At 61.0% G+C, this 23,141-nt stretch overlaps 1 protein-coding gene across 3 annotated transcripts in view; it reads right to left on the reverse strand.

Moving 5' to 3' along the window:
- Nucleotides 1-2,884: 2,884 nt before the first annotated feature.
- Nucleotides 2,885-23,141, reverse strand: part of Adgrl1 (adhesion G protein-coupled receptor L1) — a 34,563-nt gene continuing 14,306 nt past the window's right edge. The window contains exons 4-24 of one of the 3 annotated variants that reach the window (XM_005381088.2): nt 20,885-20,994; nt 17,600-17,614; nt 13,621-14,421; nt 12,496-12,810; nt 11,952-12,055; nt 11,594-11,779; nt 11,312-11,350; nt 11,036-11,219; nt 10,786-10,908; nt 10,113-10,327; nt 9,720-9,890; nt 9,104-9,313; nt 8,792-9,012; nt 8,619-8,685; nt 8,157-8,248; nt 7,569-7,737; nt 5,430-5,558; nt 5,230-5,326; nt 5,007-5,135; nt 4,880-4,897; nt 2,885-4,458 (exon numbers count right to left, since the gene is read on the reverse strand). In XM_005381088.2, the coding sequence (XP_005381145.1) occupies nt 3,716-4,458; nt 4,880-4,897; nt 5,007-5,135; nt 5,230-5,326; nt 5,430-5,558; nt 7,569-7,737; nt 8,157-8,248; nt 8,619-8,685; nt 8,792-9,012; nt 9,104-9,313; nt 9,720-9,890; nt 10,113-10,327; nt 10,786-10,908; nt 11,036-11,219; nt 11,312-11,350; nt 11,594-11,779; nt 11,952-12,055; nt 12,496-12,810; nt 13,621-14,421; nt 17,600-17,614; nt 20,885-20,994 (4,138 nt within the window). In that variant the 3' untranslated portion in view covers nt 2,885-3,715. The remainder of the gene's footprint in view (nt 4,459-4,879; nt 4,898-5,006; nt 5,136-5,229; nt 5,327-5,429; nt 5,559-7,568; nt 7,738-8,156; nt 8,249-8,618; nt 8,686-8,791; nt 9,013-9,103; nt 9,314-9,719; nt 9,891-10,112; nt 10,328-10,785; nt 10,909-11,035; nt 11,220-11,311; nt 11,351-11,593; nt 11,780-11,951; nt 12,056-12,495; nt 12,811-13,620; nt 14,422-17,599; nt 17,615-20,884; nt 20,995-23,141) is intronic. The other 2 variants (XM_013512288.1, XM_005381089.2) reach the window with 2 other exon arrangements.

Genomic DNA, 23,141 nt, shown 5'->3' on the forward strand with positions numbered 1-23,141 from the left:
ACCCTTAGGTTCCCTTCTTGGCTGAACGTGGTGGCCCGAGGCTGGCAGGAGGTTGGTGCTGTGGGGTGCAGTATGAACCCCGGCCTTTGCTGGCGAGCCCACTGGAGTGAGCTGAGGACAGGATGTGTTTCCCAAGGTCACTCTGGTTTCCGTGTTGAGAAAAGCCTGCAGAGGGACAGGGAGCTAGCTAGGGTACTTGTGTGGTCCTGGTGACAGTTGGGGTGGCTGGAGCCAAGAGGGGAGAACTCGTTAACTCTGGCTGCTGAGGGATTCAAGCACATTACAGCTCCTGCCAGATTAGATACAGGCAGGATGGGTGTGCAGCTCGAGTGAGAGTAGGACCACGGGAGGGACAGGGCGGCCTGCGGGTGGAGAGCTGCAGGACCCCAGGAAGGGTGTGTGTCACAGGGCTCCAGTGGACAGCAGTCTGGAGAGCCCCCTTGGGAGCCATTGTCATTCAGCTAACCCGGGAGATGGAGACCTCCCAGGAGGTAGATGTAACAGGGAGGGCAGAGGGTTGACCTGGGCTCGCCAGCATCTGGAGGTCTGGAGTTGGGAAGGACCGTCTGGGGTGGCGTGGGAGGTGAGGCAGGGGTGAGTGTGCTGGCCGAGGGCAGAGTCTCCCACTGTTCAGCCATGTCTGTGACCACCACAGTTACATGTGGGCCATGTGACCTACAGGTGACATAGTTCCGTGGTATCGGCAGCATGTGGAAGTCCAGGCCAGGGATTGGCTGTAATGTTCACAGGCTTTGGTCCGAACAGCCTGGGGACAGGTGTCAAGCCCAAGGACTTCTGTGAGGAGTAGCATGGCACTGGCAGATCCCTGAGTATGTGCCTAGACACCATAAGCCTCAGTTTCTTCACCTGTGAGATGGAGCATTGCAAGGGCTCCAAGGGAAACTGCACGGGGCCTGCGGAGTCATCCCAGGGACTCACCGAGCTGTTCCAGCCATCCACAGCCCCGCCCTAGGGAGGGTTGGGTGCCCAAGTGCAGATTCCTGGGGTGCACGGCTGCCCCCGCCCCTTTCTTGCCCCCCAATGAGTCACGCCGCTCTTGTCTTTCCAAGAAATCTTAATTTCTTTATTGTTTGACTTTTTGACTCAACAATTTTTTTAAAACTTTTTGTTTTTTTTTCTGAAACGTTCTTGTTATGAGCCTTTTGTTTTGTTCTTGTTAAATGCACTCGACCCAAAATTGGTTTGGCATATCGAAAAGGAGACCGAGGAGGGAGGGCGGGCTGGGGGACGTGGGGAGGCCCAGAGGACGGAGGGCGCGCGGGAAGGGAGCACGGAGACGGCGAGAAAGACACGGAGAGGTGGCGACAGGAGAGGAAGGGAAGGCAGGGAACCCAAAAGAAAAAGGTTGAGAGAGAAAGAATTAAGATTTGGGAGCAAAAGGAGGGGAGCAGGAAAGGAAACCAAGACCCTTCTCTGTACCGTGCCAGCTGGGGTGGGGGCATCAAGGCACCAGGTCTGGTCGGGGCAGGGACACCTGGGCTCTCTGGGTGGCTTTGCATGGGACTGCAGTGGTACCCAGCCCCACCAGGGGGCTGTGCCACACAGCCCGGAGGTGATTCCAAGGGCCAGCTACACCCTCTCCCCTCTTGATTGTCCGAGTCTGGAGAGACAGGAGGGCTGGACTGAGGGGAGGACTTAGTTCTGGAGAGGACTCAGCTCTTCTCACCTTCAGGCGGGAGCTCTGAGCTGTCTCCGCAGGGCAGCCCTGCACACCTGGGGTGCTGGGCCGGTAAGCTCCAGGGCTCTGCTCACAGCCCTGGGGCAAGACCCTCCCTGCCCTTCCTCTTCCCCCTCAACCTTGCCCAAGGGTGAAATGGGTTAAGACTCCCCCAGAAAAAGCCAGAGATGGAACTGCACCCCACCTCCCCCCATGCCTGCTCCCCTGTGGGACAAACCACCATCTTTGGTCCGACCCTTCTCTCCTGATTGGTGGGGACAAGCCAGCCCCAGCTCCCCAGGAGAAGGGAGGGGGCTTTCTAGCAGCAAAAAGGGTCCCTCCAGCCACCTACCTGTCCCCTTCCCCAGTTCCTCTGGAGCCCCTCCCCCTTCACCCAAAGAAGTTCATGGCAGCAGCAGGCTGAGACCCGGAGATGTTTGAAACTCATGGCACTTGTGAGAAAGGGAGAGTGACAGGAGAGGTCACAGAGGCGGAGGGCCGCCCCGGGGCAATGGCAATGAGGTGCTGCGCCAGTGTGGCAATGGGTGGGGCTGGGGAGGCTGGACCGCCACGCCGAAGGGGCTGGGAGGGGAGGCGCCCAGGAGACACCTAGCCAGGCAGGCTGCGCGGGACTGGGGAGCGCAGGTGTCCTGACCCCCTGGCAGAGGGTGAAGGGGCTGTGACCGCTCACTTCCGCCCCTGCTGTCCCACCACCAGCCCAAGGACCACAGCAAAGCCTCTGCCCTCACCCGCCCCTGCCCTTCCCTGTCCACCTCCTCTGCCTGCTGCCCGGAGTCCCAGAAGCAGTGTACAGGAAGCAGGCCTGGTGGAGCGCAGCGTCTTGGCAAAAGCATCTTTGGGTGTGAGGGTGTCTCCCGGGCTAGGCAGAGAGAGGGAGGCAGCCTTGGTCCTGGGGCAGGTGGTGAGGTGTCGCCCCAAGGGCTGACGACAGGGTGCGGAGCAGGGTGCCGGGAGGGAAACGGGTTCTTTGTTTTGCTGTTGCTTCTAGATTTTGTTTCTGTCTCTGGATTGTAAAAAGCTGCTCTGGCGGCCCTCCCACCCTGGCCGGGATGCACACGAACACGGAGAAGTCCTGGCTGCCGGGGTGGCAGTGCCCTCTGCTCCGGAGAAAGTCCGGGCCGGCCTGGGCCTCAGGCGCCCGGTGGCTTCAAGTGATGAGATTTTTTTTTTGTCTTTTTTTTTTTCTTTTCCATTTCGTTGAAATATTTACAGCAATGGGGGAGGAGAGAGGAAGGGTGAGAGGGCCCCCTAGGGAAAGATCCAAGCCCAGGACCCACTCCCCAGGGAGATCCAGACCCGAGATCTGCTCCCCGGAGTGCCGAGCCCACAGACCCCACAGACCTGGAGCTGCTGTGGGCCAGGGCCGGCACGGGGAGTTGTGCTTCGTCAGGAGTCGCCCCAGGAGGGGTCACTGGGTGCACTCTGGGGGGTGGGGCAGGCTTGCTGGGGAGGCGGGACAACAGCAAGGGGGCAGGAGCTTCAGAGAAAGTTCCACCTCAAGATCACCGTGGCCCATCCCCTTGGCTTCGGCCACGGTCAGGCTTCCTCCCGGGCTGCAGGACCCGGTCTCCAAGGAGCTGCCGTGCAGGAACAGCTTGTCCATCTGTCCTACAGCCAGGGAAGCCTTTGGCAGCTTCAGAAGCTGCCCCACCCCCAGGGAGACCAGAGCCCTTGCTGCTCCCTCCAGGGGTGGCAGGATGCGGGGAGGAGAGACAAGAGGCAGGCTGCACCCTGCTGGGCTCTCCCTCCTTACTCCCTGGGGCCTCTAGGCTCCACCTCGCTGGCCTTCTCCCAAACAGAGCTGGTGCGCGTGGCTGGTGGGAAACCCTGTCTGTGAACCCTGGCACCTTGGGCCCCCACGTCAGAGCCCCATGAGGGGACCCTAGGGCCCACGGCCAAGGGGCGCTGGAGAGTGGTCCACCAGCCACTACCTCCACCAGTCTCCCTCTCCCACGAGGGCCCTGCCCAGGGTCTCCTCCCTGGCCCGAACCGCCAGCCCCTGGTCCACGAGTGCCCTCAGAGACTGGTGACCAGCTGCATCTGCCCGTCCCCATCAGGGCCTGGCCCCTCGAGGCCCGGGGCCGCCAGGTAGCCCTCATGGCTAGGCCTCCGAACCTGGTAGTAGCCCTGCAAGGGGTTCCGGGCCACCAGGGCCGGTGGGCGCGAGGTGTAGTAGATTTCAGGGGGCCCAGGGGGTGCAGGTGGAGGCGGGGGCAGGGCCTCGCTGGGCCCCTCGGGGCTGCTGTCCGGGTAGGAGGGCGAGTCCCGCAGGTTGGCCCCACTGGCATAGAGGGAGTCCCGGCCCGGAGGGGAGGAGAGGGGCCGGCTGGTGGCGCCATCCTCTGCCGTGCAGCTCTCCGACTCGTCCAGGTCGCTCTGATACAGCACCGACTGGGCCCGGGGCAGCAGCAGTGGCTCCTCCAGGGCCTTGTAGAGAAGTTCAATCTCCGCCCGGTCAGCGCCCCCGGGCCCACCAGCCTCTTCCTCACCACTGCCCCCTGGGACAGGGGGCACAGGGGGCTCGGGCGGCGGGGGACCCTTAGCCCCACTGCTGCTGCCCCTCAGGTTGTTGTGCACCAGCTCTGAGATGATCATCTTCTCGAAGGCTGCGGCATCAGCCAGGTTGCGGCCTCGTGGCGGCTCGGGGGCCCCATCCCCCGGTGGGAAGTCTCCACTTCGCAAGGAGTAGCTGTTGTTGAAGTTGCCATTAAGGGGCAGGGTGTCCATGCCACAGGCTTCCCGGCCTCCCAAGGGGTGCTCTGTGGGGCAGAGAGCCTGGTCAGGAGGCTGAGGGGACTCCCCTTTATCCCCTGGATTCGGATCTCGCACCCCCATCCTCCTTGCCTGCTTTAAAGGCAGTTGCCCAGCAGGAGTGAGGGCTAATCTCTGTAATGAGAGATCTGAGCCCTCGGCCCCATTTGTTTTTTTTTTTTTTTTTTTCTCTGGTACCGGGAACCGAACTCACGACCTTGCGCATGCCAGGCAGGCGCTTTTGCCGCTGAGCTAAATCCCCAGCCCCCTCGGCCCCATTTGTGAGCTCAGCCCCTCACCCCCTTGTCTGCACCTGATGGCCCCAACTCCACCGCCACTGTCCATCATGGTGGACAGGTGTCCTGTGCTCTGGGCCCTGAGGGAAGCCATCTGAAGGATGTGCAAAGCCACGAGCAAAGAGACACTTACTGGGCTCCCGGTAGCTTCCTGCATGCCAGCCAGAAGGGAAAGAGAAGGTGAAAGTCAGCACAGAGCTCGGCTCCCTGTACCCAGGCCCCAGGGGCAGCCCGCGCGTAGGCACCCAGGATGCCCTCACCTGGGGAGTTGAAGACGGGGGGAGAGGAGGGGTTGAAGCCCACCGACTCGGCGATAAGGGTGTTGTAGGGGCTAGTGCCCCCTCGGGGCTGCAGCACGGGGTTGGTCAGGAGGTGGTTCCCCATGGTACCTGCCCAAGGGTCAGAAGTCACAAGGAAGCCCAGAGACGAGGGGCGGGGACCTGTGGCAGTCAGGAGCTGTTACTGCAGAGGGACGCCCCTCACCTCGGTTCAGGGTGGGCGTGCTGTTGATGTCCCCTGCCATGAAGGAGGACTCCGTCTGTTTCCTCACCGTGTCATTCCACATCCTCCGAATCCGGCTCTGAGGACACATGGGGGCATGTGGGGGTCTTAGTGCTGCCCGTCCTCTGGGCTCCTTCTGAGACTGCTCTCCCAGGCACCACGGCCCCGCCCCGCCCTAGTACCTGGGTGCCCGTGTAGTAGCGGGTGTTGCTCCGCATGGCTGAGGTCTTGAGGGAGCCGTGTGTGCCCCCTGGAGGGGAGCGGATGCAGCAGTAGGAGTGACGCAGGCACTTGCTATACTCCTTGTGCACCTGGGGGATGGACAGGGACAGTCACAGGCAACAGGTAGCAGCCCCCTTTGTGAGGCCAGCCAGAGGCTCTTGCCTCAGCACCTGTCAGCCAGGAGCCTTCCGTCACCTGTCCCCGACAGCCACCCATTCAGACTGTCTTCTGAGGGGGCCCATCTCCTTTCTGCCTCCACTGACTATATATTCCCAAGTCAGGAGAACACGGGAGAGTCCGTGTGCCAGGCACAATGAAAACCAGCCCCTACCTTGCAGTGCCCACATCTGAGCAGCTCAAGCTGAAGTGTAGGTGACGTAAGTGCCCTTGGCGTGGGGGATGGGTTCACGACCCCGTCAGATACCAAAGTCACCAGATGCTCAAGTTCTTTATACCAGCAGCACAGTACTACAGCACACATCTCCGCGCACGTTAAGTCATCTGTGGGCTACTTACAGCGTCCAGTAAAATGCCTACGCTTTGTAAACAGTTGTTACACTGGGTTGTGTGGGGAGTAATGATCAAAAGTAGCCTGAACATGTTTAGTTGTTTCTTTTTCTGAAGTATTTGTGGAAGGCAGGGGCCTAGAGGGCTGACTGTGTGTACCCCGTGCAGTATGTCCCAGGCTGTCAGTCCTGCGGAGCAAGCTGTGGCCAGGAATGGATGGGACAGTGCTGTCAGGTGCAGGGAGGCTGTGTGTTGGGATTTAGGGCACATCGGGAGATTCACTAGGACACCTTTAGGCCAAGGCCTAAGAGAAAGAAGGCGGTAGGTAACCTATGGCTTTCTGGGGAGGGGTGTGAGGCCCAGGGCAGCATGGGGCTGGGTCCCAAGGAGGCTCCTGCATGGGTGCTGAGAGCAGATGGGCACAGGGCGAGGGGCCAGGCTGGGCTGTGCGGGTCTAGGGATGTTTGTGGGGAACCTCGCTGTGCAGGGGTCAGCTCTGATGCCTGGGTGAGCCACAGCCTGTGTGTGCTGGAGCCAGAACCGAGTGCTGCAAGTATAAGAAGCAAGCCCCCCCCGCCCCCCCTGCGCTGCGGCCCTGCTCTTGTGTGGCCAGCTCCCCTAGAGCCAGGGCTCCTGTGCTCCTGCGCTCCTGCCTCTGCTTTCCCTCAGCAGCCTGGCCCCAGTCCTTGGTGCCTTCAGGACGAGGTCTGTAGGCACCTCAGCTCAGTTGCTGTTTTTTTTTTTTTTTTTTTTTCCCAGACAGGGTCTTGCTATGTAGCCCAGGCTGGCCTTGAGTTCCTGGTAACCCTCCTGCCTCAGCCTCCAGAGTGCTGGGACTGCAGGTGTGTGCCACAACACCTGGCTCAGCTCAGTTTCTTTCTTTTTTTTTGTCTTTTTGAGACAGGGTCTTGCTATGCAGTTCAGGCTGGCCTTGAGCTCACTTTGTAGCCCAGGTTGGTCTTGAACTTGCAACGATCCTCCTGCCTCAGCCTCCCGAGTGCTGGGATTATAGGCGTGCACCACCACACCTGGCTTTTTTTCCTAAGACTTTCTTTTCCTGGTATTGGGAATCGAACTCATGACCTTGAGCTTGCTGGGCAGGTTCTGTGCCGCTGAGCTAAATCCCCAGCCCCTCAGCTCAGTTTCTGAAGCTTCGGTCCCCAGCCTGCCGCCTACACTCCCTTCTTCACACTCCCCTGTACTGTTGTCTCCTTCATACATGTTTGGGGGAAGATTTAGACTGTAACAGATCTATTTTAAAAGGGACCTTTCTGTCACCACAGAATTCACAGTTCTTTCAGCACCACGGCATAGGAAATGCTCCATCAGGCTGGTGCCCAGCCGTCTCCTACCCGTGGGCCTGCCTTGCGCCTGCACTGTGGCAGGAGCACTCCTGCCGCAGACCCGTTCTGCCTTTGTGCTCCTCTGGGTTGCTGTCTGGCTGAATCATCCCTGACCCCGTGCCTGGCTTCCCTCCCAGCGGACATGGCTGTGCTATGTGAAGCACTGGGACTTGGGGCGCCTGCGTCCCCTTCACCTCCGCCACTGGCCTGTCCTGAGACGGGACTGTCCCGTAGAGGTGCTGGCCTCACCTTTTTCTGTAAGGCGCAATGAAAGACAAAGATGAAGACCCCCTGGAAGGCGTTGAAGGTGGTGAACAGATAGGCCATGACCACCGACTCCTTGTTGATGAAGAGGAGGCCAAAAGCCCAGGTGAGCCCCAGTAGGAAGAGCAGCGCAATGGCTCCCAGGGCCCAGGACCTGGGGGAGCAGGACAGATGGGTCAGGGACCTGCTAGAGGAGGCAGCACAGTCTACCACCTACCCCCAACCCCGCAGCCTGGGGTGCAGCAGTCTCGGGGCAGGCAGCCTGCTTGGTGACACCTCCCTCAGTCAGCCCTCCCTGTTCCCACACCTCTTAAGCCCTGTTCTGCAGCCTGGTTTTCTTTAGTTGCCCTTGAATGGACCCATGTTTGAACTTGGCCTCAAAACCACAGGCTGGATGTGCTAATCATATGCTTCTTCATACCACTACGTAGGTGCGTAGTGAGTGTGAGAAAACACCCATCTGATACTCAGACCCACACGTGACACTGGTGTTACGAGCACACCATCGAAGGAGACCCAGGGAGAGGTCAGAGGCCCAGGGGGACAGGGACAGGGATAGGGGCTGGGGCTCACTTAATGTTGTCAAGGCGACTAGAGTCTGGCTTGAGTACGGAGGAGCTTCGGATCATCTTGTGCAGGGTCACCATGAGGAACACCAGATTCACCTGGGGAGGCAGGGGAGGCGGGCTGAGTTCCTCCCGCTCTGTGGGCTCTGGGCCAGGGCTTGCCCTGCCAGGTCTCAGCTGTGACTCCTGCTTCAGGGTCCATGTCGGGAGGACCCCAGGGTGCTGGCTGTGCTGCAGCCAGCAGACACGCCAGGCGTTAAAAGACACAGTAGCAGCTCAATCCCAGCTGCCAGATGATCAGGCCTTGGCGCTGGGGCCCTGCAGACTTGGTCTCCTGGTCCTCTTGGCCAGCTGCTCAGTTTTGATGCACTTCCCAAACCAGCACCTCTCGGGCTTCGGGGGGAGCAGGGTCAGAGCCGGCCTGGACCAGGGCAGGCGCCCAGAGCTGATGGCACTGCTGGCCACTTACCACGATGACAAAGGAGACGGGTCCAATGAAACTCCAGATGAAGTAATTGTCCACTCGGAGCCAGCAGCTGTAAAGAAAACAGGCCAGGGTGGAGAGAAGCCAGTGACCCGGGAGTCCCGGCCTTAGGGGTGCCACTGAGCAGAGAGCCAGCAGGAACGGTAGGGGACACTCACGCCTTCTCGGTGCCGTAGCTGCGGTAGTCGATGGCTGCTGCAATGCCCACCACCAGGGCTGGGAAGCAGTAGCCACCCAGGTAGTAGTACTTGGTGCGGGAGTACTCGCTCTCGAACACTTCCACCAGCAGCAAGTAGAGGTGCACGCCCTCCAGGCACAGCCAGGAGAAGGCAGCCAGGAAGAAGTAGTGCAGCAGGCCGGCGAAGATGGGGCAGGCGATCTGCAGGGAGCACCAGCCACTGGTGAGGGAAGCCAAGCCACTGGCACCACGGCCCCCGCCATGGCCCGGGCCCAGCCTGGCCTCAGCCCACCTCATACTGAGTCTTGTCTATCCCGACCAGGAAGAGCAGCTCGGCCAGGAAGAGGTTGATGCAGAGGTTCTTGTGGATGGTGTTACGGTCGGTCTGCAGCCCCCGCAGGAAGCAGAAGGTGGAGATGCAGATAGCCAGGCAGACCAGGGAGATGACAATGCCCACCCAGGTGATGACGGACAGCAGCAGCTCATTGATGCGGCCCTGGTACTGGAGGAAAGGAGCAGGGCAGGCTCAGAGCCTCCAGCTGCACACAGCCAGGTGTGCGTAAGGCCCAGCCAGGCACCAGCTGCAGGCAATGCCCTCCGGGGCTGCCCACCGGCCCGCTTGCCAGCCCCACCCCGCTGCAGGCGCTGCTCACTTCCTCATGCTCTGGAAGGCTTGTGGAGAGATGACAAAGGTGACAGCGACATGCTTCTCCAGAGTGCCTCGGGAGAGGGCGGACATGACCAGAGGGAAGCAGAGCTGTGGCCTCTGCCCCAGGCAGGACAGGATGGTAGCCCCCAACCCCTGAGGCTGGCCTCCCTGGCACTGCCCACGCCGTGCACGCCCTAGGGTGCCATGCAAAGCTGGGCCAGCGAAATGGGCCCTGGAGGAGCTGTGCGCCGCAGCTTACGATCTCTCGGTGAGCCATGAGCACGGCGAAGTTGGTGAGGTGGCTGCAGGCACATGTGGTGTGGGTCTTGTTGGACTCCACCAGGCGGCAGCCCTGGGTCGACCAGTAGCCCAACATGGAGCGCTCCGAGTAGTTCCAGAAGGAGCAGTTGGCATTGAAGTGGTTCTTGGCCTGTCGTGCACAGCGACCAGGGGTCAGAACCAGGAACATACTCTGGCCCCCACTCCTACCTCCAGGGATAGCAACTAGCAGGAAAGAAGCACCTGAGGTGTGGGGCCCAAGGTGACAGCCAGCCAGATCTCTGGGGACAAATGGCATGAGCCCCAGGGAGTGGCTGTAACTTGCTGTTGGGGCAGGGCACACACAGTCCAGGACTGCCGGCTGTGGGCTTACCTCCAGGTGAGCCACAGTGAAGATGACAGGGTCCATGAGGAAGACACGGCTCGACTCCTTGTTGATGGATGCCGCGATGACCTGCGAGTTCACCACCAGGGAAGCGCCCCCGGCACTGCCCGTGCCTGCCTCACCCGCCAGCTTCACTGTGGCGTTCTCCGTGGACAGGAAGAGGCCCAAGTTGTTGTAGAGGATGAACACAACCTTGACCACCCCTGGGAAGGACAGGGATAGCAGATGTGGCTGTCCTCAGTCAGCATCCTCCACCCAGGCCTCCCTATAGCCTTAGCCACCCTGGGCACAGGGACTTCTGAAGCCAGGCCTTGGCCCTGGGTGTGGAGGGGGGGGCGCCTGGAACCCTTGCCCCGAGACCGTTGTTCAGGGGTGGGCAACTTGCACGGCAGCACAGAGGCCAGGGTGTGGGATGGTTCTAACCTACTCTTCCTCCCTGTGCGACCTGGGCAGATGCCTGACCTCTCTCGTCCTAGTCTCTCTGAGCTATGGGGTAGCTGGGCTACTGCCCAGGAGACAGCTCTACAGACCTATGGCACCCACTGAGAGCACATAAACCTGGGTGGAAGTGCAGAACCTTTGCCCTTTGTGAACAGCAGAGATGGTAGCTGAGGGCTGGGTCGGGGTGGCCCATGCTGTTCCCACCTGAGATCTGGCTCACCATTACGGCTGTTCTGCTTGATGGTATTGGCGGACAGCTGGATGGAGTTCTCGCTGGGATACTCCTGGGGGAAGACCAGTTCCTGCACCTGGCCTTCTGTGTTCAGGACGGTAACCTCCAGGACTGTGGGCACAAGGGATGGTAGGGCACATGGCCTTAGGGTCTGTCCCCAACCAGAGGCCAGCCTCCCCCATGGTCTCTGGGGCTTAGGACTTGCACCCAGCCTGACCCACATGGCTGTGGTACTCACCCACATTCTGCTTGGCAGCCAGGAAGCGGGCAGGCTCCCTGACATTGTCGGCCAGCAAAAAGGCGCCCTCCTCTAGCACATCTAGGAGCATGGTGGCCGTGTGCACTTGCTCCGTGGCATTCATGTCCTTCCAGGACTCGAGTGCCTCTGGCCGGAGAAGGTTGTCCACTGTCTCCACCACAGCCTGCACAGGCAGGGGACAGCGCTGAGTACCCCACGGCCTCTTGTTCCCTTCCTTTCCACCTCTACCTGTCTCCATGTTGGCGGGGGCCTCACCTTGATGTAGTCCTTGCAGGTTCGCTCTCGTTTGTGCATCTGGGGAAGACACAGGAGTAGCGTCAGGCTGGGCCCCCATCGCTGCTTCCCTAACCCCTGCATGCTCACATCAGGGCCTGGAGGGCTCGCCCTCTGTTTCTGCTACCAAGCTGGGGTTGGGCCCTGAACCCCAGGATCATCGGGGAAGGCTCAGGTCCTTCCTCACAGATGATAGACTTGGAGCTACCAGTCTGAGGCCTCCTGAGCCCCTAGCTGTGTCCATCTGCCTTGCCGTAGGCCCACCTTGTTGTAGTTCTTGCCGGCTGACTCTCGCTCGATGGGCCGCAAGGCCTGCAGCTGGGCATCTAGGATGTCCAGGAGCTGCTCCATGAGCTTCACCGATGAGGACACGTCCCCCGCATAGATGGAGCCCCGAGTGTGGCGGGCTAGCTCACTGGCGATGTTGGCTGCATTCTCTCCACTTTTGATCTGGAAAGGCCAGGACGAGGCAACTCAGAGCTGTCTGGTGCTAGCCTGCCCTCCCCGCCTTGGCTTTGCACCCGTCTCTCCCTTTGCCTCCCGGGACCAGTGCGGACCCCATGGGCTGCCTTCAGCCCCGAGGCCAAGTGCATGCCTATCTTGTGAGGGGCCTGCGCCGTACCTTCTGGGCCACCTGGTTGACCCAGGGGGAGGTGCAGTTGCTGAGGTCAGGACCCCGGGGGTTCCAGAGCCCCAGGGCTGGCAGACACTGGAAGGAGGCAATTCCTGTAGAGACAGACAGCCAGGGGAAGGAGCAGAGGATAGACGAGAGGGAGGCGTGAGAGTGAGGGTGGACAGTGGGGGGCAGGGAGGGGACATGGAGACACAGATGTGAAGTGGTGCGGCAGCCTTCACCCCTCTCTCCTGACCACCCCTCTCCTGCCCCTGCCCGCTAGAGGTGGGGCCTTCCAGCGGGGCCCATGTTCAAGCCTCCTCTCTGGCAAGCCCATCCTGCAGTTGGCTGCTCCACCTCAGCCAGGTCAGCTGCCAGGCCACCTCCACGGCTCTAGTGGCCAGGGCCCGGCCGTGCTGCCGCTGTGCCCTGGACCCCGCCGCAGTGGGACAAGACCCCCGCCCGGGCAACTGTGTGTATGTGGAGCTGCTGGTGTGCATGCCCCGTCCACCTGCCCAGCCTTGGTGGTGGTGGCTGCAGCGGCTACACTCACCTCGAGTGCCCTTGGGGCAAGGCCTCTCCACCAGCATGCCCTGCTGAGTGGCTGGCCACTGGACCCGCCGCACCTCTCGGGGTTCACAGAAGAGCTCGGGGGACACATGCAGGTTGGGGGCTGGGGGCCGCCGGGTGCTGGGGGCAGGGGCTGTGGCAGGAGGCAGGTCAGGTCCCAGCTGGTTGATGGCGCCCACGGGGTGTGTGGTGAGGGGCGCCCGGCGGAGTGGGGTGGTGGCTGCAGGTGAAGCCGTGCTGGTGAGGGGCGTGGGCCGGGCCGTGGTGGTCGTGCTGAGGGGTGGGGACGTAGCTGGGCCTGGAAGAGAGAGGGGATAGAGAGGGGGTCACTCCCAACACAGACTCCCTGGCAGTCCTTGCTCCTCCTCACCTATTGAACAAAGGTGCCCTGGGACCACTGGATCTAGAAGCTGAGGTCCCAGCCTCTCTGTGTCCCAGTAGATACGCTGTGCTCAGGTGACCACGCAAGGTATTGGCGGGCTGGAGAAATGCCCTGGAGAAGCCACCCCGAGAGGTGAGGCCTGAGTACAGCCGCTGCTCACGCACACCACGTGCCTGCCGACTGGGGTCTGTGATCTCGTCACCCTTTCCTCTGGGGGACTCAGTTTCCCCTTTTTCAAAGGAGGCTGGATTAACTAAGGCTTCCTGGAGTTGGTCAGCGCTGGGGCAGGACAGCTGGGGGTAGGAAGTGGCACACCAGAAGGGCCTTCCCCTGCTGACCGCAGCAGCTAGGCTGTGTCCGCTGCGGACAGTGGGCGTCCCCAGGGTTCCGCCTCACCCAGGACCAGGTACGCCTGCAGCCCCGGGCAGGGGCAGCACAGGCCGGTGGCGAGGCACCCAGTGGTCAGATAAGCTACAGGCTTGTCCATCCAGAGCCCATTTCTGTATCTGTAAACCCGGGTGGTCACATTCTGTCACCTGTAGACCGTGCACCTCAGCTGAGTTAACTGTGGAGCATTCAGAGTGCATCTCTAGCATGCTGTGACTTCCTTTCACCTCCCTGAACCCACCTACAGGTCCAGGACTCAGAGTGGACCCCTCACCCTGGGAGCAGAGGCCTGGGGCTGGGAAGGGACAAACTCAGGCAGGCTGGTGGCCCCATTCTCACCAGCGCTGGGGTCTGGTGGCCCGAACTCCAAGCTGTAGCGCACCACGAAGTAGTTGTTCCAGACGTAGAGCTGGTTGTCGCGGGGGTTGTAGTCTACGGAGGAGACAAACTGGTAGGGGTTGGGGAAGGCCAGGCTGACAGGCTCCTCACGGTTGGCGTTGGTGTTGAAGGCGTAGTCCACACGGTTGCCGGCGGCCTCGCTGTCATCATCCACGTACACAGAGCGCAGCACGTAGAGCACGCCGCACACCATGAAGGCGTTGGAGGCTGAGCGCTTGTCATAGCCGGTCTCCCACGTGCCCTCGAAGCGCAGCGTGTAGGGGTTGAGCTGGCTCACCACCAGCCGCCCGTTGTTGCCCTCGGTGGCGTAGATGACCCACAGCCCGTTCTCGTCCACGGCCAGGTCGATGTCGGTCTTGCCACCCCAGCGGTAGGGTGAGGTGTCGTGGTAGTTGGCCGTGTTGATGACCGTCTCCCCGCTCTTGATGCGTGTCCGCAGGTCATACTTGACGATGTTGCGAGTGCGCTCCTTGTTGTAGAAAACGGCGCCGTCGTAGACCACGAAGCCCGTGCCGTCCACGCGGTTGGGCAGCCGGTAGGTGGTGGTGTGGCGTGCGGCCACGTAGTCCTCCCAGGAGGCGTACTCGGTGAGCGTGTCCGTGCGGTAGGGGATCCAGGGCATGACGTAGATGCGGTCGCCCGCCTGCAGCGGGTCCTTGCACCACGCGCCCGACTGGTGCTCCGACTCGTGTGTTGAGGTGGGCTCCAGCACCTTCTGCAGGGTCCCGGGGCACACGAAGACTGGGCCGGGCACGAAGGGGGGCGGAGGGAGAGAGGGGAGAGAGAGAGGCGAGTTGGTCATGTGCTGGGGACCAGGCCGTCCCCCCTGCTGCTGCAGTCACGGTTGCTTGGTAGGGCTGGTGATGGGAGGGGGGTTTCCAGGCTGGGACCCCGCCCGCCCAGCTGCCCCTCTCCCTGGAGTTGAGGACCCTGCAGGCCATCAAGAGCAGGGTTAGTGTGGGAGGTGGCGCCCTCTTCCCTTCCTGCTCGAGACCCCACGGGCTAGGGATGAGGGCTGGCGAGCACCCTCCCAGAGCCGGTTCTGGTGTGAGTGTGGGTGGCTGGGAACTGTCCCTGCAGCAGTGACCCCAAACTGATCAGCACTCTCCTACACCTCTACAGAAGCACTAGGGTCCAGTGTCCTACCCTTAACCAACCACATTAGGACAGACTTTTTTTTAAAAAAGAAAAGAAACTTCACTTTCTCCCGGAAAAACTGCAAGGTACAGTGGTGTTTCTGAACCCATTGTGGGTGTCAGGAACACCCCAACTCCAACGTGGGAGAGACAGAGCGGTGTCAGCTCTCTCCCAGTGCTCCTGGTGTAGCCTGCGCCCCCACCCACTGGTCCCCTGCAGGTCAGTAGCTGAGGAGGAGCTCTGGGGCAGCCCCCAGGCTAGGCCAGGTGGGAAGGCGCGCGCCCCCCACCCCAGCCAGCAGGGTCTCAGGGCTGGGCTCAGCAGCAGACACTGGTGCACTGGGGTAGATGAACTGGGACATGGAGAGTGACGGGGCTCCCGGGAGGGCAGGGCAGGGCAGAGGAGAGCTGCGTGAAGGGAAGAGAGACAGGGTTGGGGGCTCCACGAAATCCTGGCTCCGAGGGAGGCTCCGCAGACCACCTGGGAAGAAAGGGTTAGTGCTGGCGGAGGAGAGAGGGTGAGCAGAGAATTCACGCCAAGGCCCAGGCCCAACTGAGGGTCCCTCCGGGGGCAGTCCCAGGTCCAGCTCGGAGGGGGCAAGGGAGGGAACCAGGAGCTAGGATAAAGACCCAGCCCGCCCCAGCCCACCCCCCCACCTCCCCTGCCCCGGACCCCGATTTACCTGCGACCATCCCCGGCTCGGGAGGAGGGACCAAGGCAGCGTTGATGTCAGAAAGGTGGGGGGCCCCGCCCCACCCCCCAAATTCCCTGAAAAGAGGAAAACCTCAACTGCATCTCGTTGGCCGCCGCCGGCCTGCCCACCCTTGCCCCTTGTGTCCCAACGTCACCTGCTCCTCACCCGTCCCTTACTGGCCTGTCCCTTACTAATCTGGTGGGTCAGTGTAGCCAAGCCCTCCTCCTCCTCCCAGGGTGCTGCCGGATATCCCTCCGCCAGGGGGCTGGCGCCTCCCCGTCACTCCCCTGCTAGCAGAACCCAGAGGGCAGGGCTGGGGCGGGCAAGGGCTGCTGTGAATTCTCTGCTCCTTCTTGGCCAGCGCCAGCGGCACAGGGAGGGACCTGGCACCAGCCCCGCGCAGGAGCCACTCCTGGCTCCACTTCCCACCTGGCTCTCGGGGGAGCTTCAGCCTCCCTTCCAGCACCAGGGACAGCTTGGCCCCAGGTTCCCCAGGCACAAAGCAGCCGGGAGCACCCCTTCCTGGAGGAGCAGGGGAGTCAGGCACAGAGGGGGCCGGAACCAGCCGCTCTTGGGCCCTGGCTCAGGCTCTGAGGCCCTGCCACCTCCCTGTCTCCGATGCCCCTAGGGTTGGCCCAAACTCTGTCCAGCATTCCTGGCCTCCAGCCTCGTCCCCCGTGCCCAGGTTCCCCCGCTACCCCAACCAGGGTGTGTGTGTGTGAGACGGGGGTGGTGGGAGGTCTCGGAGCCTGATCTAGTCAGAGGGTGTCAGGGGGAGGAAAGACAGTTAGAAGTCATCTCCGGGAAGGGGACACAGGAGGAAAAATCTGCCTGGGGCCTTGGGCAACAAGGTCGCCCCCGAGCACCAAGTTTCCAACACCTCCTCGGCCCTCCCCACGCCCCACCGAGAGAGGAAGGATCCGGTGCTGCGGTTTCCAAACCACGGCCTGCAAGAAGAGTGGCTGGTGCCGGTGGGGGAGTCCAGGAGAGTGGAGGGGGGCGGATGGGGTGGCCTCAGCGCAGCCCAGGCCTCCTGAACGGGGAGGCCTGGGGTGGGGAAGGGGGCAGCTCGGAGGGACCTCGCCCCACCACCCTCGAGGGGATGCTCCACAGACCGCCGTAACGTCACAGGCCAGGGCCTCCGAAGGGCCTCTCATCCCAGCCCCTGCCGCCCACCTCAGATGGGTCAGTTTTCACAGGCTTTTCACGTAGGAAGCGACTGTCTCCATGCCAGCCACAGCCTCGCCCTCTGGCTGACAGCCCATGCCTGTGGGGTCCTCTGTGAGAAATTACGGCGCCTGTGGAGGTCCCCAGCGCAGGTCTGTGCCCACCCACCCGCTCCCTGGTCCTCTAACACCACAGCCCAAAAGGAACCCTGACTGCAGCTTTGCAAGTGCTTGAGATCAGAACCCACCCACCACCCACCCCCAGGAGCCCACCCTGCCCGCGCCCCAGGGCCAGGACAGCGGGCGCCCCTCCAGGACCTGCCGGGGAAGGGGGCAGGGGGTGGTGCTCCGCACTCCACACAGCTCTGGGCCTCGGAAACGCCACAGCAGAAGAACTGGGCCACTGGCGCCCGGGAGAGGAGGGAATCTGCTCCCCAAAAGGAAAACAAGGGCGCCCCCCATCCCACCTCCCCTGAACGGGGATCTCAGTTGCAAAAGGTGTGAGGGGAAAGGAGGCAGAAAGGAGAGAAAGAGACAGCTCACCCGGTCCCGTGGGGGCCGGGCCGGGAAGGGAGTCCCTCCCGCCCCTTACACTGGCTCCTGAAGGAGGCAAACATGAGAGAGAAGGCCGGTCCGCAAGGGACAGGGACCAGGACAAGGGACAGGGAGAGCGGAGAGGGGAGGGGGGGGGGGAGGGGGCGGGGAGGGGGAGAGAGAGAGAGAGAGACAGGCAGAGTTCTGCCTGAGCTCAGAGAGAGCTTCCTCTGGTGTCTGGAGGGGGGATGCCCGTGGCTGTGGTCACACCAGGGCCCCCGGGCGGGCCGAGGGGGGGAGAAGAGGGCCGGGAGGGGGGGTCACATGAGTATGGTACAGGTAGAACAAAGTGTGAGTTAGGGGTTAGCATTGGTAACAGTGCGTTTACCTTTCTGCTCCACTTCTACTTTAAGCATCGGAAGAGAGAGAGAAAACAAATTGAAAAAAAATGTGCAAGAAAAAAAGAGAAAAAAAAAAGAGATTAAATTGCTTTCGTTTCTTTTCTGGCCACACGCCCCCTTTTCCTTTCCTTCCTTGCTCCTGCTTCCCCAACCCCTTCCGTAGCATCCGTTCAGCCCCCACCCCCAAGTCCCTTCCTTTGGGGGAGGATGGGGCCACAGGGTGGCAGGGAGACAGTCCAGGAGAGAGGGGACACACGGGAGGGGCAGACAGAGAGACACGAAGGGCACAGGCAGCGGGACAGAGCCTTGGGCGGCAGGGAGAGCCCCAGCTGGGGGGGGGGGTCTGGCTCGGGGGGGCACCAGGGACGGGGAGCAGAGAAACCACACGGCTCCCCCCACCCCTTCTGCTGCCCTCCTGCGAGAACCGGAGCCCCTGGGGAAGGAGTTCAGTGTCTCCCAGGCCGGGGCCCCTCCCAGCCCAGAGCACAGCTGAACTCCTTCCCCTTCTGCTGGCCTCACCCAGGTCCAGCTGTGCCCCCCTCACCCCTCAGGAGCCCGAACGACCCAGAGGACGCAAACAGGGCAGCAGAGCCAGACGCAGACCGACAGAGGCACACGGGCAGATGCCCTGGCCTTGGAGAGCACCGGGGGGAGACAGAGGCAGAGTGGGGGTGGACACACACACACACAGATACACACACACAGACACACACAGACACACACACAGACACGCGCGCGCGCGCTCCTGCACCCTTGGGCCAGCCCCCAACCCCGGGACCCAAGAGCCCCCATCTGCGCCTGCCCTGTCCACCGCCCCGATAGGTGGGCGGCACCTGGGGGAGGAAGAGGCCCGGTTAGACTGCGCGGCTGTAAAGCAAATCCAGCGTTAGTCCAGCATCTGGGAGTCCCACATCCAGCGCCCCTCTCCTTGGGAGTTCCTGCCCTCCAGACCCGCCCTCCCCAGCACTGGGGTCACCCCAGCCTCTGAAGACCAGCTCCCCTCCCCTCCCCGCCAGCTCTGTGTCCCGGGACCAGAAAGGAGTTCTGCAGGGGCAGCACGGGCTCCCTTCCCAGCGCCTCGCCGCGGCCTGGCACTCGGACATGCTCAGAGAACGTTTGGGGTGCACCTGCCGGGCCTCCCTGTCTCCTCACCTAGCTTTGTTGAGACCACAACTCTAGCCCCCGTTTTCTGAAGGGCCAGGAGCTACTGCAGCTCACTCCACAGCTTTTCCTGCCCAGCTCATCCACAGCGTGCGTGTGAGTGTGAGTAACCCGTCCCCAAAGGCTCACTCCCACCAGGCTGGGACCACCGTCCCCTGCGCTGTCCCGCTGTCCATCCCCAGAGGCCTCCTGGTCTGTGAGTTGTGGCCCTGGACACCTTGGTGGGGAGGCTCAGCCCAGGAAGTCTCTAACATCCCCCTCCCTGGCCCTGTAGCACTTTTATTCTGCTCTGTACCTGCGCAGCATCTGCCTGCTCTGGACTGGGTGTGGACCAGGGAATTTTTCCTGCCCTGTATTTTGCCTGCCTCAGAGAAGCTGAGTTCACCATCTGTTGCTATTTTTATTTTGATCATCAGCGCAGTAATAGTAATTGGTAGGAGGTAATGAGTAGTCACAACAAAAGCAACCACTACCGAGTATCCAAGGTTTTAGGAATGCTGGGAACCACGCCAGCCACCTCCCAGGCAGTCTTTTGAGAACCCTGGCTACAGATGGGGAAACTGAGGCTCAGTGAAGTGAAGCTGTGAGGCTGCGGCCATGTCCCCTCTACTATTGACAGCATCTCAGGCAGGCTTGGCCTTCCCTCCCCCCGGTGGCTGAGTAGAGAGGCCCGGCTGGCCTCGGGAAGGGGCGTCATACCATTCCTGAGCACAGCTGGAACCGGGCGAGGGCTGGGCGCTGGGGTGAGGACAAGCCTCTGCCTTCGGGAGTCTGCGCTCAGCACGCAGAAGTCTGCTTGGGCGCCGGGGCCAGGCGCTCCTCACACATGCTCTCCCGGGCTCGTGCCGCCTTCTGCAGTGGCCCAGAGAAATTAGGTCATTTGCTCCAGGTTTCAGAGCCACAGAAGTTAAGAGCCCCTGAAGCCTATGCCCACCCGACTTCCCCTCTGTTCTAGCTCCTTCGCTGCCTCCCTGCTTCCCCCCTGCTGCCCCTGCTGCGGGGTGGGCAGTGTCCCCAGTGCTGTAGGGAGGCTTCAGGTAGCACATGGGCGTCCCCCTCAGGCAGTGGCGGAGGCCTCAGGCACTGCAAGGAAAGGGTGAGGACTAAAAGAGGAAAGTTACAGAAGCACATAAGCAATCCTGTTTCCTCGAGCCAGGAATCCTTGTCACCTGCGAGGAGAAACCAAAGGTTGGGGGTTGGGGTGGGGAATGTTGGGGTGGGGGAGGAGGGGGAGTTACAAGGTCTCCTGTTCCCCTGCTCCCTCACTCAGACACCCTGGTGGCCCTGCCCCCTCCCCGCTCTGCCTGGAGGCCCTACCTCCAGGTTGGCTGTATGAAGCCAGGTGGGAGGGGACAGAAGAAGGGGTGGTGGGGAGGAAGGAGGGAAGAGAAAGGGTAGGAACAAAGGGTGATGTTAAGATGGGGTGCGGAGGAGGAGAGACCTTGTCTTTGCTCCCCCTGGCTAGGTGCAGGACAGCCAGGCTCCTGACTCCCCACATCACCTCCTCCAGTTTGGTGGGAGCTACTCTTAGTCCAACATGGTGGCACTTCCTTTGCAGACAGGAAGTGCTCTCATGATAATGAGCAAACCAACTGGGAAATAGGAATTTATTGCTGATGCCCTTCACACCAACTCTGCCACCAGGCCTCAGAGGGTGGTCTGTCTCTCTAGGGAGATACAGTCCAGCTTCCATGATGGGGAAGGGACCAGCATGGGAGTATATGAGGGAATAAGCAAAAGGACAAGGAGTTGGAAGGGGAAGGAGGGTGAGTGAAGGGAAGAGCAGGTGTGTAAGGGGGTGGTTAGGAAGGCAAGGGGTGTCAGCGGAGGAGGGAGGCAGAGGAGCAGCAAGGTGGAGAGGAGATCTAAGCAAGCAGAGCACGGGACTGTGACCTTCAAGTGTGGGTGTGTGACCAAGTGTGTGCCCTGTGGAAAGGGACAGAGTGTGTGGGGCAAGGGAGCAGGCACCAGGTGTGCACAAACATGTTTGGGAGCAGAGTGAGGCTGGGGCAGGCCCCGTCCCTGGGGGCCACATGTGCAGGTCAAGGTGTCTCCTCCTCGCTCGCAACGTGGGGGAGGGCCCACCCCCGCAGAGGAACAAGATGACTCACTGTAGGGAACACAGTCGTACTGCACCTCCAGATACTTGTAGGTCCCGGGACAGGGGTCAGGAAAGGCGTCAGAGCCGGCGACCACCACGCACTGGGTGCGGTTGTTACACCTGTGGAAGAGAAAGGGATCTGGGAAGGATGGACCTGACCCCGGGGGCTCCAAGGCCGGGAGGCGGACAAGTACCCCAAACTGGGAAGGCACCAAGGAGCTGCAGACCAGGGCCTAAGGCTGGGCATGGGCATCATCTTCCGTTCCCTGCAGGGCACTCTTTCCCACTTGAGCCTCAACTTGGCATCCCCTCAGGGGTGGGACAGCGGCATGACCCCATAAGCAGCTGCCCCCCCTTCACCCCAAGTGCCACTGCTGTTGTTATGAGCCTGGTATTTTCAGTAGACTTTATTTTGCTTTGTTTGTGGAAGAGAAACGTGTGAGCGTGGTGCACTGGCAGACTTCCTATCCACCCAAGGCTTGCAGTGGCCGACGGGCCGCCCTGAACTTCCTCACACGCCTCCCGCCCTCGGGACACGGCACAGCCAGGATCTCTGACTCCTCACAGGGAACCTGGGGCCCCAGCAGCTTCTTAGGGGCCTGGCTGGCATACAGAGGGGTCCTGTGGAACAGCCACAAAGCAGGGGTTCTCCTTAGCCATCGGTCCCCATACCCTGGAGCAGGGCAAGCTGAACTCCAGCGTGTGGGAAGAAATCCAGAGCCGTCCAGACAGGCGGAGCAAAAGGAGCCCCGGGTCCTTCGGTCCTGCCTTAACCAGGGAGGGCTAAGTGCTCAGTACAGAACTCCAGAAAGGGCAGAGAATCTCTCAGGGAGCGAGGGATGGGGAGGGCTGGGGGCCACAGAGGGACAGGGGGCCTGACCACACCCACCCACCCACCGCTCTAACAGTGCAGCGTTGGCCTCCGAAGATTAACCATCACCACGCTACCCAGTGAGCCCACTCCCAGGTGTACACCCAAGAACTGAGAGGACTGGAGCAAATCCTGCACCCTATATTCAGAGCTGTGCTACCCACATCCACCAACAGGGGGTGACAACCCGAAGTCTAGGTGGATTGGCCAGAGTGTGGCCAGTCCTTGGCCCTGAGCGGAACACTGCCCTGCTTCGTGTTGTTAAAGCCTCAACACCGGTGCTGCGTGACAGAAACCAGACACAAGAGGCAGCGTATGACTCTCCGCAAAATATTCAGAACAGGCAACTTCACAAAGACAGAGCAGATGAATGGTTGGGGGGAGCAACTGCGAACGAGTATGTGCTTTCCTTTTGGGGTGATGGAATGTCCTGGAACTAAGTCGAGATGGTGGTTGCACAACATTGTGAATGTACTAAATGTCACGGAATATGTTTGCTTTAAAATGGTTCGTTTCAATCATTTAAAAATAAACAGTGCACAGCCAGGCGCAGTAGCGCATGCCTGTAATCTCCACACTTGGGAGGCCGAGGGAGGGGGAGCTTAAGTCTGAATCCTGCCTGGGCAACTTTGCAAGACCCTGACTCAAAATAAAACATAAGGGAGGTGTGCTTATGGACACCTGTAATCCCAGCACTCTGAGAGGCTGAGGCAGGAGGATTGCAAATTCAAACCCAGCCTGGGCAACTTAGTAACTTAGTAAGACCGTCTCAAAATAAAAAGGGCTGGGGATGCAACTCAATGTAAAGGCCTTGGGTTCAATCCCCAGTATTGGAAAAGAGGAGAGAGGAGAACTAGAACTAGAACTGTAGCTCAGCACTCCCTGGCTTCAACTCCCAGTATCACAAAAACAAAAACAACAACAAACTAGGACTAGGGGTGTGGCACAGAAGTAGAGCAGTTGCTTAGCAGGCGTAAGACCCTGGGTTCCATCCCCAGCACCACAAATAAACAGCATGATGGTTAGTGTTATGTCCCTTTTTGTTGTCTGTGGGCCTAAAGGTTGATCCAAGTGCCTTTCCATTGAGCTACATCCTCAGCTCTGTTCATTTTTTTGTGACCAGCTCTGGCTTAGTGGTTAACTGCCTAGGCTCTGCTCCAACTTTTGACACTCCCTTGCTTCAGCTTCCCAGAGAGCTGGGATTACACGCTTGTACCACCACGCCTCGCTTTTATGTTATTTTAATAAAAGAGAAAACAGGCGTAGTGGCGCACGCCTGTAATCCCAGCACTTGGGAGGCTGAGGCAGGAGGATCGTTGCAAGTTCGAGACCAGCCTGGGCTACAAAGTGAGTTCAAGGCCAGCCTGTACTGCATAGTGAGACCCTGTCTCAAAAA

The sequence above is a fragment of the Chinchilla lanigera genome, unplaced genomic scaffold (assembly GCF_000276665.1).
Source record: "Chinchilla lanigera isolate Chin_1 unplaced genomic scaffold, ChiLan1.0 scaffold00014, whole genome shotgun sequence".
Lineage (NCBI taxonomy): Eukaryota > Metazoa > Chordata > Mammalia > Rodentia > Chinchillidae > Chinchilla > Chinchilla lanigera.